At 40.4% G+C, this 15,464-nt stretch overlaps 1 protein-coding gene across 1 annotated transcript in view; it reads left to right on the top strand.

The window, feature by feature from the left end:
• Positions 1–15,464, top strand: part of LOC127415112 (bone morphogenetic protein 1-like) — a 126,549-nt gene that overhangs the window by 77,009 nt on the left and 34,076 nt on the right. Inside the window, exons 8-10 of the mRNA XM_051653673.1 lie at positions 8,538–8,653; positions 9,239–9,341; positions 9,437–9,553. Coding sequence (XP_051509633.1) covers positions 8,538–8,653; positions 9,239–9,341; positions 9,437–9,553 — 336 coding nt within the window. The remainder of the gene's footprint in view (positions 1–8,537; positions 8,654–9,238; positions 9,342–9,436; positions 9,554–15,464) is intronic.

Genomic DNA, 15,464 nt, shown 5'->3' with positions numbered 1-15,464 from the left:
GTAGCAGCGTTTTCATCCTTCACCGAGGTGAACACCTGGTGAACTGAATCACATAGCCGAGTCGGACGGTCCAGATCAACCATCACGACAGATTGGAATGCGCAAGTCACGCATCCAAGCTCCGAGCGAGGGGGACAAAAGGGACAATCTCATCGGACATACCGGCAGGTGGAGCCTCGTGGCGGGGCGGAGCCCGAGGTGCCACACCATGTTGTGGCCGTGCTGAGTCCAGGGACATCGAAGCACTTACCTGGCTCCTTGTTACCAGCCCGGAACAGCCTGGGACGGGGGAGGAAGAGGCCTGCCCTCGCGACCCATGGAGACTGTCACATCGGGGGTGGATTTGTGCCACAGCTGGGTGCTCAGGGCGGGGAGACCGCCACTGGAGCGCCAACCCTGCAAGGATAAAAAGGTGGACGGTGGTCGCGATGACGGCCGTGCACACCGGTTATGTGACCCAGGGAACGAGGAAACTGCTCTTTTGCTGAACTGTTGGGTACCACAGCCACTTGGGCATGTGGCGAAATTAAACAAAAAAGCAACAAAAGATTCTCCTCCCAGCCCTCCACCGGGGGATGGAGTGGTCGGTTAACCAGCTCCAAGGTGGGTTTCATCGTCACTGGGTCGCCCTTCTCAGGGGCGCTTCGAAGCCTTTCATGGGTTCTTGGCGGCCAGCCGTGAGACGGGTGGCGTCTTCTTCCTGCGGTGGGCTCCACGCCGGGGCCGGGCCAAAGGGGCTGGCTGCGGTGGAGCCGGTGCAGTCACCGCAGGGTGACACTCTTGGCGACGAGTAGGCAGGGTGCGGGATCTTGAGCCGCGCCGGGGGTAGGATGTGCCGGATAGCCTCCATCTGCTGCTTCACCGTCGAGAACTGCTGGGCAAAGTCCTCGACGGTGTCGCCGAATAGGCCAACCTGGGAGATAGGGGCAGCAAGGAACCGTGCCTTGTCGGCCTCAACCATCTCAACCAGGTTGAGCCAAAGATGGCACTCCTGGACCACTAAGGTGGACATCGCCCACCCGAGAGACCGCGCCGTGACCTTCATCGCCCGGAGAGCGAGGTCGGTCGCCGAACACAGCTCCTGCATCAAATCTGGGGCGGAACTACCCTCGTGCAGTTCTTTTAGCACCTTGGCTTGGTGGACCTGCAGGAGAGCCATGGCGTGCAGGGCGGAGGCGGCTTGTCCAGCGGCATTGTAGGCTTTGCCCGTCAGGGACGACGTGAACCTACAAGCCTTGGATGGGAGCTTTGGGCGTCCGCGCAAGGTGGCAGCGCTCTGTGGGCATAGGTGCACCGGGAGCGCCTTATCCACAGGGGGAATCGCCGAATAGCCCCTGGACGCCCTACCATCGAGGGTATTGAGGGCAGGGGAGCTGAAAGATCGGGACCGGGCAGTAAAAGGAGCCTCCCACGATTTTTTCAGCTCCTCGTGCACTTCCGGGAAGAAAGGGACTAGAGCGGGGCATGGCTGCTTTGAGCGGTGGCCGTCCGGGAAAGCATGTCCGTTATTTCTGCATCAGCCTGTGACTGGGCAATCGTCCCTGAAGGGGGGAGCCCAGCGGAGGCTTCTGCATCCGACTGGACAAGCCCGCTCTCCAATGCTGTGCTCGAGAGCTCATCAGCTTCGCAGTCGAACTCGCTGTGAGACGAGCCGGTGGACTCATCCGGAAGCCCGATCGGGACAGACAAGCATGCTGGGGAATGGGAGGTCCGTGGGGGGATACCCGGTGGAGGTGGTCCCATTGGGGTCCACAAATCGCCCCCAGTGCTAGCCGCGCTGGCCTCATACCCATAGGTAGAAGGACCGAGGCGGGGAGCCGCTGGGGTGGCTTTCTTACGAAAGCAAGCTGCGACCGCAACGTTGCCATGGTCATGTTCTCGCAGTGAGTACATGATCCATCCATGAACGCTGTCTCCATGTGGGTCGCGTCCAGACACGAAAGACAGCGATCTTGACCATCTGAAGTTGAGAGGAAACGACCGTAACCAGGAATAACACACAAACGGAAAGGCATCTTTAAAAAGATGCATCTTTAAAAAGACGTTCCGTGTGTGCCGCTGTTTTAGAGAAATATACTCTTTTAGAAAAATATACTCTCTCTTTTCTGCCGAAGCAGGGGCGTTCTGCCGAAGCAGGGGCGTTCTCTGCAGTGCACCAGCGCAGAGGAGGGAGAAGCCGCTGAAATGCGCCGTCAGACCCAGCAGAGGTGAATGAACAGTCAGCTCAATAAACATTGACCGTTCGGCTCCGAAGAGAAAATCTGAATGAGTGGTTGCATACCAGCTCCTTTTATACCCGTATGTCCAGGGGAGTGGTATGCAAATACCACTCGCCAATTTTCATTGGCCTTTTATCAAGACCAGAGGTGTCTCGGGCTCCCAAGAGTGACCCTTAGTGTCACTACATCGACACAATGTTGAGTGAGTGACAGATAGGGAACCAAAACTGACCTTATATAAACATTCCTTGTTGTTTAGGCATTGTTTTAGGCTACTGTTGTAGGTAATGCAGCCTTTCTAAAATCTTGCCGATAGTAAATTCAATAATTTAACACCAGTTAATTGTTGGGTTTCTACCCTACAATTTTTATGCAAATTTTAAATTATCACTTAAGAATACCTGAATGGAAATGCTTGATATGCTCATAAACTCTCAAAATTCCCTTAAAAGTCTATGTGCTAGGCAGAGGTGGATTTCCTAGAGTTTTGCATAAGTCAAAATGCGCATTAAGGTAATGGAAACAGTTTATTTGCAAACCCATGATGTGTTTTGACCATTTGTACACGTGTTATGGGTTTGCGATAGCTTGATGTGACTGACCCAACGAAAGGCTCAACCTAGGCAAACAATTTTTTGAACATAGCCCTTGACATTCTGAAGTGTTAAACCCACAGCTGGTCATTAAACTGAGTCCTCGCAATCCGCCAGAACATTATTAAGTGCGGGCACTCCCAGGTATACGGACTCTGGTGGAGTATGGGCATAACAGACGTTTTGGCCTTAATTACATGAGATATTACACTCATTCTGCGGCGTCTCCCGGCAGCATTTAATAAAATAATGTAATATTGCTCCAATACCGCAAATACAACCCTCCACAAAACAAGGAGGTCATTCAGCTGCTTCATCATGACAAGGCGGCCTCCCTCAAGATAATTTGCGTGATGTAGTGGATGGAAATGCGCAGTGATTTGCATTTCTTAGTCTGATTTTTTTAAATGCGCTTTAAAATATGAAGCATTTAGATGGAAACCCAGCTATAATTGATGTAATAATAGATACAACAGTAATAGCAAGGAACAATAGATTTGAATAAGAAGCCTCTGCAAATGTGGGTGACGAAAAGGAGTAGTCCCCCACAATCAGCACAAACTCGTATTTATGTAGGTCTTGCTCTTTTCTCTTTCTCTTTGCTCTTTCTTGCCCACTTTTCACAGCCGTTGAATTCCAATTAATTCACAATGGATTAAATTAAAAATGACCGTGCTACATTAATTTTCATTTACTATCCGATTTAATTTGAAAATACATCAAATTACAGAAAATGGGTAAATTGCAAATGCTGTTTCATGTTGACTTTAAAGCCATAAAAAGATGTAATGGAGAGCATACTCAAAGCATTGGTTCAAGAATGCATAACATGCAATCAGTGAATCTGAGATTTGAGTTCCTTGCCACTTAAATAATCAAAGTAATCAAAGTTGGGACTGTTGCTCATGTTGCACATATGGCCATCAGGTTTTTAAGTTCTGGCTGAAGCATATTGGAGGAATCTGTGTCACATGATGCTGTATCAATGCAGTGGACATGGGTGGAAAATGTGGCCATGCAGGATAGTATGCAGAAAATCACATGTTGGAAAAAAAGGTGGAAGTGTGGCAGATAGCTTGCATAGCATTCCTTGTGGTGTCTGTCACTTGCTGTGGCTTGCCAGACTGCTTGTTAATGGTTTCAAACATTGAACACACTCCACACTCGGCCTTTACTCTCTGCTCCATTTTTACATGGCTAAAAACCCATGCATGAATTGAATTAATAATTCAATTACAATGTAATTTTTTCATTTTTTTTACTTTTACATTTAATGCATTTGGCAGACACTTTTATCCAAAGCGACTTTCAGTACATGAAAGTTACACATTTGAAGTCAGAAGTTTACATGCACCTTTACAAAATACATTTAAACTCAGTTTTTCACAATTCCTGACATTTAATTGTAGAAAACATTCCCTGTTTTAGGTCAGTTAGGATCACTGTTTTATTTTAAGAATGTGAAATGTCAGAATAATTGTAGAGAGAATGATTTGTTTCAGCTTTTATTTCTTTCATCACATTCTCAGTGGATCAGAAGTTTACATACACTTTGTTAGTATTTGGTAGCATTGCCTTTAAATTGGTTAACTTTGGTCAGACTTTTTGGGTAGACTTCCACAAGCTTCTCACAATATGTTGCTGGAATTTTGGCCCATTCCTCCAGACAGAACTTGTGTAACTGAGTCAGGTTTGTAGGCCTCCTTGCTCGCACACGCTTTTTCAGTTCTGCCAACAAATTTTCTATCATACTGAGGTCAGGGCTTTGTGATGGCCACTCCAATACCTTGACTTTGTTGTCCTTAAGCCATTTTGCTACAACTTTGGAGGTATGCCTGGGGTCATTGTCCATTTGGAAGACCCTTTTGCGACAGAGCTTTAACTTCCTGGCTGATGTCTTGAGATGTTGCTTCAGTATATCCACATAATTTTCCTTCCTCATGATGCCATCGATTTTGTGATGTGCACCAGTTTCTCCTGCAGCAAAGCACCCCCACAACATGATGCTGCCACCCCCATGCTTCACGGTTGAGATGGTGTTCTTCTGCTTGCAAGCCACTCCCTTTTTCCTCCAAACATAACGATGGTCATTATGGCCAAACAGTTCAGTTTTTGTTTCATCAGACCATAGGACATTTCTACAGAAAGTAAGATCTTTGCCCCCATGTGCACTTGCAAACTGTTGTCTGGCTTTTTTATGGCAGTTTTGGAGAAGTGACTTCTTCCTTGCTGAGCATCCTTTCAGGTTATGTCGATATAGGACTCGTTTGACTGTGGATATAGATACTTGTCTACCTGTTTCCTCCAGCATCTTTATAAGGTCCTTTGCTGTTGTTCTGGGATTGATTTGCACTTTTCATACCAAACTATGTCCATCTCAAGGAGACAGAATGCATCTCTTTCCTGAGCGGTATTATGGCTGCTTGGTCCCATGGTGTTTATACTTGCGTACTATTGTTTGTACAGATGAATGTGGTACCTTCAGGCATTTTTGAAATTGCTCCCAAGGATGAACCAGACTTGTGGAGGTCCACATTTTTTTCTGAGGTCTTGGCTGAATTCTTTTGACTTTCCCATGATGTCAAGCAAAGAGGCACTGAGTTTGAAGGTAAGCCTTAAAATACATCCACATGTGCACCTCCAATTCAGTGCACCTCCTATCAGAAGCTAATTGGCTAATTGTCAAAAGGCTTGACATCATTTTCTGTAATTTTCCAAGCTGCTTAAAGGCACAGTTAACTTTTTGTATGTAAATTTCTGACCCACTGGATTAAAAGTGAAACAATCTGTTTGTAAACAATTGTTGGAAAAATTACTTGTGCACAAAGTAGATGTCCTAAACGACTTGCCAAAACTATAGTTTTCTAATATTAAATCTGTGGAGTGGTACGCTTCAACATATGTTTATATAAACTTCTGACTTCAACTGTACATTATATCAGTTTGTGTGTTCTCTTGGAAACGAACCCATGATCTTGGTATTGGTACATGCTCTACAAGTTGAGCTACAGGAACTACATAAATAACTAATATTGCAATTATATTCATGCTGTATAGCCAGATGAGAACTGGTTCACTCAGCTGAGCCTGGTTTCTCCCAAGGTTTATATTTTCCACTAACTAATATCTTAGAGTTTTGGCTTGCTCACTGGGGACATTAAGACAAATCATTTTAAAGCATGATTTTCAGTCAAGGTTTTCATTTCAACTACTCAATGACGACTTTAAGACATCACAGGTGTTACATTAAATTAATTAGAAATTACAGTAAATTTATAGCTACTCTAATATATTTGATTTACACTTTATAACATAGCTCTCTGGAATAATTTATTCTGATCAGTCAATTGCAGCATTCTGTGGTCACATATTTTTGTGTAATGACAGCTAAATGATATATTTGACTGTTGTCCCATGCAACCGATTTTTCAGATTTTTATGTCTCTTGTATGACCCACAGTCTTTTTTCGATCGCATGATAAAATAATCTCAACCCAAATCAGTATTTCCTGTTCATTTATTTGGTAAGTAGCCAAGTAATAAGCGGGAGAGTGTACGGGGGTGGGGGGGGGGTGGGCTATAATGACAATCTAACTGAACAGTATTCTTATATTATATTATATTCATTATATTATTTAAACTGCTGTTATTTGGGCATTATATGAAGAAATGGCACAATGAATAAATGCTAAATTGCCAGGTTTATTTATTTCGATCAAGACATTTTTATTTGTATAGTGCTTTTACAACACAAATCTTTTCAAAGCAGCTTCACATAAAATTATGCTGTAATGTCTGAAAGTCCTGATTGAGCAGTTCAAATGAAAACATGATTGAAAATGATGCTTTAAAAATTGTTACTTTTTAGGTCCCCAGTAAGCAAGCCGAAGGCGACTGTGGCAAGTAGCCCAATACTCAATAAAATGTTAGTTAATGGAGAAAAAAAAATCTTCTGAGAAACCAGGCTCAGCTGGGCGAGCCAGTTCCCCCTGGCTTTACTGCATGAATATAATGCCACTAATAGTTAGCTATGTGTAAATACAAGTCATGTATTATTTGAGGAATCTGAGTAGATGTTGATGAGCAATGCTTAAAACTAAAGGATATTGATTGAACTGTAAGATTAATGATTAAGTGTCTTTGAAGTCCATCCCGAATTTACTGTGGAAGTGCACGTAGATGCATTGTCCCTTTTTATTTGGTTGAAGGCTATAGTTGGCATTAATTTATTGCTAATGTTTTCCATTTTAAGAGAGTGTAGTCCATTCTATGACCAAGACGCTGCAAGCTGAGGTCAGTGAGGTGTGCCTCGCAGTCCAGCTGGAAGCTTGTCCGAGGTGCGAGCAGTGCATCCCTTGTTGTACAGTTGGAGTTGGCAGGAGTTTATCCTCTGTGAAGTCCATAATAATATATTGAAGTGATGCGGACAGTGATGTATTCAATGGCTGGCACATTTTATGCAGTATGCTGCTTGTGGATTGTTTTATTTAAATTGTATGTAGCGACATCTAAATGACTTTGCACTTTTGTTTGTATTTTGTTTGACATTTATTTTCCTCTTTTGCTTTTTGCTGTGAATATTTGGCAGGTGTATAAAATTAGAAGAAGATGTCTTAATTACGTTAAAGGCTCAAGGCGCATGCTGTGAAAGAGAATCCAGACTTTTATGTGATTTTCATCCTTTGTTGTCTATATGACCCACAGCAATGCTAAAGGGAATATACAACATCCATGCGTGGCTGTGTAGAGCTAATCACACATGTATAATGAGCACTTGTTAACTCCTTTTGAATGTTGACAGCTAATGATCTTTCTTTCTTTCTTCTTTCATTTTTTCTTTCTTTCCTTCTTTCTTTCTTTCTTTCTTTCTTCCTTCTTTTTTCTTTCCTTCTTTCTTTCATCTTTTTTTTCTTTCTTTCCTTCTTTCTTTTTCTTTCTTTCTCTTTCCTTCTTTCTTTCTTGCATTCTTTCTTTCCTTTTTATTTCATTCTTTTTGTTCTTTCCTTCTTTCTTTCCTTTCTTCTTTTTCTTTCTTCCTTGTTTCTTTTTCTTTCCTTTCTTTCTCTTTCCTTTTTTCTTCTTTCCTTCTTTCTTTACTTCTCTCTTCATTTTTTCATTACTTCTTTCTTTTCTTTTCCTTCTTTTTCTTTAATTCTTTTTCTTTCCTTTTTTCTTTCCTTCTTTCTTTCTTTTTTCTTTCTTTGCTTCCTTTTTTCTCTTTCCTTCTTATTTTCTTTCCTTTCTTGCATTCTTTTTCTTTCTTTCTTTCCTTTCTTTCTCTTTCCTTTTTTCTTCTTTCCTTCTTTCTTTACTTCTCTCTTCATTTTTTCATTACTTCTTTCTTTTCTTTTCCTTCTTTTTCTTTAATTCCTTTTCTTTCCTTTTTTCTTTCCTTCTTTCTTTTTTCTTTCTTTGCTTCCTTTTTTCTCTTTCCTTCTTATTTTCTTTCCTTTCTTGCATTCTTTTTCTTTCTTTCTTTCTTTCCTTTTTTCTTCTTTCCTTTTTTCTTCTCTCTTAATTTTTTCATTACTTTTTCTTTCTTTCATTCTTTCTTTTTCTTTCCTTTTTCTTTCTTTGTTTCCTTTTTTCTTCTTTTCCTTTTCTTTCTTTTTCTTTTTCTTTTTTCATTCCTTCTTTTTTCTTTCTTTCTTTCTTTCTTTCCTGTTTTCTTGTTTCCTTCCTTCCTTCCTTCCTTCCTTTCTTGCTTTCTTTTAATTCTTCATAGGATGTGGAGACAGTTTGCAGGAGAGCAGTGGGAACTTGTCTTCTCCCGGTTTTCCGAACGGTTATTCAGCATATATGCACTGCATCTGGAGAATTTCAGTCACACCAGGAGAAAAGGTGAAGACACCAGAAGCTCTGATGAATCAGCTGAGTGAACTTATTACAAAGAACTTATTTTGTGCCATTCAGTCAAAAGTGGTATTGGTCTCACATAGAGTTTCACAACACTGATTCACAGATTCTTTGAGTCATCACTAATCCGTTTATTCGGTGTGGTATTTTACATGATGTAATGCATATATTTAAATATTTAGTTAAATACAACTATATACTGTAACTGTTACTATTCTTTACTATAATAATTACATTAGAGTTATTTTTAGTGTTTTTTAAGTATTTAATATTAACTTATATGTTAAAATTTGTCACCCTAACTGAGATCCTGATTTTGTTTGTTCCAGATAAATAACATTTTTAAGGCCTGTTTGATGAAAATATTCTGTCCTATGTTGTGTTGCTTATAGTTCTAACAAATTACTCAAAATCCAGTGATTTACAGATACACATTGTTTCAAGCAAATCAGTGCAAAGAATGATTTGGTTGAAAATTAGACCTCACCAAATATTAAGATTTATATTTTAAATTTAGATTTAAATGCAGATTTAAACTTAGCTCAATTTATTACTTGTTTTATTCCCAAGATCATTCTGAACTTCACCTCTATGGATTTATACCGAAGTCATTTATGCTGGTATGATCATGTAGAGATCAGAGACGGATATTGGAGGAAAGCACCATTGAAAGGTTTGAAAGAACCATTGACACTTCAAATTAACAAAACAAACAAATGAAAGTAAAGCTATGATGTTGAATTATTTTTATTGTGCCTCTCTGTTCAGGTCGATTCTGTGGAGATAAATTACCTGAACCGATCATATCAACAGACAGTCGCTTGTGGATTGAGTTCCGCAGCAGCAGCAACTGGGTGGGAAAGGGCTTCTCTGCTGTTTATGAAGGTACTCTTACTAGTGAGGTCCAAGAATTGACCAAACAACAATCAAATATTCTAAAATAAGTAATATTTGACATTTTTAACTGACATTTGAAAAAAATATAACAAAACACTATAGCACTTCTATTTAAACTTTAAGTTTGGTGTGTTTTTGTTTCAGTTTTTGAAATAATTTACTCTCAAACAATTGCTGCATCCAAATTTGCATACTTAAATGAACCGTGTAAGGTATGTATTACATTGTTGATGGCAAAGTATTCTTTTTAGTTTTATAATAAGAACCCAATATTAAGATGAAGTACAATGACCCCATTTACATTCAATTAAGAAAACCGTTTATTCCAGGGTTTGTGCAGAAAGTGGCATTTCCTTATGCCATTTAAGGGGTTAAGAGAAAGCAGTTTAACACACCTAGGTTTCTCCTGGAGAACGCTGGCTCATGTGGCCATGTAAACACACAAGTGTTATTCTGATGGGTGTTGGAAGAGTGCGTGGAACAGACTGGATAACTAACGTCATAGGATGGAGCACAACGTCATATCACCAAATCAACACAGTGGAAAGAATTCAACATTTCTGGGGGTACAATGGAAAAAGAGAAAATCACACACACACTGCAGTGGCAAGAAAAAGTATGTGAACCCTTTATAACCCCTTTAAAATGTGATTTCATCTTCATCAAAGTCACAAGTATAGACAAAGGCAATGTGCTTAAGATAACAACACACAAACAATTATAATCTTTTATGTCTTTATTGAACACATCACATTAAACATTCACAGTGCTGTGGAAAAAGTAAGTGAATCCTTGGATTTAATAACTGGTCAATCACTCTTTGGCAGCAATAACCTCAAACAGGCATTTCCGGTAGCTGCAGATTAGACCTGCACAATGTTCAGAAGGAATTTTGGACCATTCTTCCTTACAGAACTCCTTCAGCTCAGCCATATTCTTAGGATGTCTGGTGTGAACGGCTCTCTTGGGGTCATTCCACAGCATCTCTATTGGGTTAAGATCTGGGCTCTGACTGGGCCACTCCAAAAGGTGGATTTTATTTCTTTCTTTTTTTAAGCCATTCTGTAGTGGATTTACTTTGACGTTTAGGGTCATTGTCCAGCATCACCCAACTTCTACTGAGCTTCAGCTGGCGCACAGTCATCCTGTCATTATTCTGTAGAATATCTTGATAAACATAATATTTCCCTCGATGATGGCAAGCGATCCAGGCCCGTAAGCAGCAAAGCAGCCCCAAATTATGATGCTACCTCCACCATACTTCACTGGTAGGACGACGTTTTCATGTTGGTATACAGTGCCCTTTTTACACCATATGTAGAGCTGCGTGTTCTTCCCAAACAATGCAGCAATTGTTTTGTTGGAAAGCAGCAACTTCCTTCATTGTGTCCTGCAATGGACACCATGCCTATTTAATGTTTTCAGTATAGTAGACTCATGAACACAGATGTTAACCAGTTCCAATGATTCCTTTAAGTCTTTAGCTGTCACTCTAGGGTTATATTTTACCTCACTGAGCATTCTGCGGTGTTCCCTTTTAGTCATCTTTGCTGGACGGCCACTTCTAGGGAGAGTAGCCACAGTACTAAATCATCTCCATTTATAGACAATTTGTCTAACTGTGGACAGATGAATATCTAAGCTCTTCGAGATAAATTTGTAACCATTTCCAGCTTTATGCAAAGCAACAATTCTTGATCGTAGGTCATCTGCGATCTCTTTTTTGTGAGGCATGGTCAACGTCAGCAGGTGCTTCTTATGAACAGCAAACTCAAAACGTTTAAGTGTTTTTTATAAGTCTAAGTAGCTCTAACCCACACCTCCAATCTTGTTTCATTAATTGGATGCCAGGTTTGCCAATTCCTGACTCTAATTAGCTTTGTTGACATCTTTAGCCTAGGGGTTCACATACTTTTTCCAACCAACACTGTGAATGTTTAAATGATGTATTATTCAGTTTTTACAAGAACAATACAATCATTTGTTTGTTATTAGTTAAAAAAGATTGTGTCTGTTCATTATTGTAACTTAGATGACAATCAAACCAGATTTTAAGAAAAATCTATGCAAATGCAGGTAATTCCAAATGGTTCACATACTTTTTCTTGCCACTGTATAAACTATACCAATTTATACACACCAGTTTAAAATATCGACTACTGTCCCTCACGTTCATGTATGTGTGCTCAAGTATATTAGGGGAATCCCTCAGTTTGACGTAAGAGGAAACCCCACTGTTGCAGAGCAATTGTGCTGCAGGTGGTGATGGAAAGTTAAGGAAACAAACACAGCAAAAACTCTGGAATATCTGGAAATAAAGCCAAGCAACAGAGTATAAAATAGTGAAGTCTTTCTTGAATGCCATATTTGTTATTTACACAAGTGTTGTGGGAAATAACGTTGCTGTGAAGAAAGCTGCTTACTGACCGAGCCTCATGTAAACGGGAGTGAAGAGAAAGCTGCGAACACTGTGCATGTAAACGCATACACCGAGCAGTTTTCTAGCAACAAATGGCTTTCTGGTGTCCATGTAAACGAGGTCAGTGTCATAAAGTTGTCTTGAGACCATAGGCCCTATTGTCAGATACCATCTGCACTTGTGTGTAAATGCTAGGATGTGGCTAAATTCATTCACTTAACCCTTTAAAGCCTGAATCCAAAATTCCGAAAATTCCATTCTGTGCCAGAATATGATATTCATATCCATTTTCATATTACATTCATATTCATATAAAATCACACACCTGAACTGTATATACCATATTGAAGAGAAGAACTAGGGCTTTCAAATGATATAAATATATGTATGATTATTTAAGGCTAATCATCCTTTATCAATAAGATTTCACACAGCAATTTTTACAAAAATCTTCTCCGGCCACCATACTTCATCAGACAACTGCAATTTCAGCCATTTTAATTACAAGCTAGAGGGAAACTTAGAGCGTATGAAATATACATAATTTTCTGGGCAATGTAGAATAGCAGACAGATTAGAAATATAATCTATTGTTTAAAAGGTATGACCATTCTAGTGATTAGTGGGAAAATGGAATAAAACAAACATTTTAGAATGTTAAGATACATTTCACATGTCCAATCCTCAAATACTCCTTTTGAGCACCTGTAATAATAAATTGAGATTGCATCTGAAATTGAAGGACACAAACACTGAAATATACATTTTATGTGTTCAATAAAACACACACTTTATTTAATTTGAATATTAGAATTACACACTAATTACACAGCAAAACATACAAAATCAAACTTTCTAACTATCTACATTTTTAATAAAGAGTGCAGGAACAGAATATATATACATTCATAAATACTCAACAACTGTAATACCTGTGGAGAGAAGAGAGGGAGAAAAGAGGGGAGAGGGAGGACAACACCAGTAAACACAGCCCAACCTAGGCCTCTTCGCGACACTGGTCACACTCAGCTGAGTGCCAAGACTGAAAACAGTTCCTTTCGCAAACCAAGCAAAGTCTTTTGCCATTACATTCCGGCGCGCAACAAGCTACTTTAGTTTTATTTTCAGTCCTACTTTTCCGAAAGCATAGCAAACATCTCTTGAAGGACTCTTCAAATTTAGGGACATGGGCTGTGTGATGTCGAAGGAAACTTGCGTGAATATCGATACCTCCCAGCTGACGAGCCAGGTTTTCTCTGAAATCTATCTGGGTTAAGTTCACTGATCTACGCTCATCCCCTGGTGCCACATGAATGTGTTGCCATTCCTTAAACAGTATGAAACTATTGATGACGGCAATGTCTATGAAGTGAAAAAAAAAAAGTCTTCTACCACATCTGAGTTTTTTGTAGGACATCGTAAGATTTTATCATTTGGTCTGACCTATCAACACCACCCATGTTTTTGTTATAATCGCTGATGACAGTGGGCTGGAGAGCTACTTCTTTTGTCCAGTCGCCATCATTTTTTACAAACCTAGTAATTTCGGTTGAGCCATTCACATTGTGGAAATTGGTGAGGCATGTAACTGCACGTGTGTCCTTCCACTGAATTACAAGTATATTCCCCTCAATCCTACACCACCTCATATCCCCACGAGCTGTCTTGCGTTCCCATCTTTTGATGTCTTTAAATTCTGCAGGAAACAGTTTACGATGCATGTCCCACAGGCATTAGTTTCCATTTCTAACAACTTAACCATAAGAGCTGGGGACGTGTAAAAGTTGTCAAACCAAACATTGTGGCCCTGGTCTTTGAATGGCTGCAGTAACGATTCAACTACTTTGGTGGCCAAGTCAGTGACACACCCATCATGACTACCTGTGTAAACATTAAAGTCGAGAGCATACCCCGAGTCTGATGTTGCAATTACCCATAATTTAAAACCCCACGAGTAGGCTTGCCCTTCATATATTGTTTAAATCTTGACCGAGATTTAGACTTGACCATACGTTCATCTATTGCGATATTTTGGTTAGGGTGAAAGAGCTGCTGGCATTTTTGTTTGAGGTGGTCCATAAGATAACGCAACTTCCTAAGGTGATCCTGATTATCCTCTGTGGTAGGGTCTACAACATTTAGAGCTGCTAAAAGAGCCTTGTAGCGGTCACACGACATAAATTCCCTCGCCCACGAAACCTGAAGTGACTTGGTTCCCTAATGACGATGGGAATCAGGGAGAATTGAAAACCCCATGTAAATGAGCAACCCAAGACATTTTTAAAATTAATCGGGGGTCACCTCCATCCAAGCTCCTTGGTAGCTGGAATATCATGGACAGTTTAAGACTAGTTCCCACCCCGATGGTTTGTAAAGCTGCATATCTCAGCAACTACAGCCTGAGTAAAAAACAGCAAGAAAAAGTCAATTTCTCACAACATCATATTGGAGGTTGACCGCACAGCCTGACGCATGCTACCTAAGTCAATACCGAATGGATGGCTAGGCTTAAATGGGAGAGGTTTTGGTGCCTGTGAATCGATGTCAGAGTACGAGGGATAAGAATCAGAGTCAGGGAAGCGTTTACGCTTTCTAGCTGATTTGGGACCTGTGCAAGAATGGCTAGCCATACCCAAAATAATAAGAGTAACAGTGTTAGTGTTACTGTGAGTATCAGTCATGAGAGAAATGGAAACAAACAATACATACACATTCATACATACCCAGCTGATGGTCTTGGCTGGGGATCAGGTTCCATCTCATCCTCCATCTCCTCATGGTCCGGGTCTTCCTGCAGTAGTTCCTGGTCCAGCAGATCTTCCTTGTGTGTGCTCATGCCCTCAAAAGCAGGGAGCCATAGTCTTTCCATCTCTACAACAGAAGAAAGTACACAATTGGTAGCCAGCAGTGTGATCTTCACAAATCCATACACTGAATAGTCACCAAAGGCTTGCAGACTAACCAGAATGTCCAAATGCAGACAGCCCTATCACATTTTCCTTGTGAACAGGAAGCAACACACAATCTAAAATCATGTCTATGTGATGGATTGGTAAGGCTATCTGCTAAATTATAGAAAGATATCTACCATTTTTTTTATTACATGGGAAAATCAACAACTTATTTCAATAACTCAATAACAATAACTTATCTAACTAGCAGGCCAGTTTCCAGGCAGGTCTGAACAGCGTAAAAAAAAAAAAAAAAAAAAGGTCTGAACAGCGTCTGCTCTCTGCCTCACATTACTTCTGGCCGATTTTTCACAAGCGACAAAACTGGCAAAAAAGTTATTGATATTTAGTTAAAAATGTACATAGTATTGCTAGTCAATGTTTATTTATCAAGTTTCACAGAAACTGCCAAAAAAAACGTTTATATAAAAAGAAGAGGCTCACCGATGACGGTCACATTTTTTTCCAGAAAAAAAAACTAGCTAGCGCAAATAAATGCTTCGTAACTAAAAAGGTTTGACTATCTTCC

This window comes from Myxocyprinus asiaticus, chromosome 24 (genome assembly GCF_019703515.2).
Source record: "Myxocyprinus asiaticus isolate MX2 ecotype Aquarium Trade chromosome 24, UBuf_Myxa_2, whole genome shotgun sequence".
Lineage (NCBI taxonomy): Eukaryota > Metazoa > Chordata > Actinopteri > Cypriniformes > Catostomidae > Myxocyprinus > Myxocyprinus asiaticus.
The sequence above is the reverse complement of the archived record's forward strand: the minus strand, read 5'-3'. Positions and strand labels throughout refer to the sequence as shown.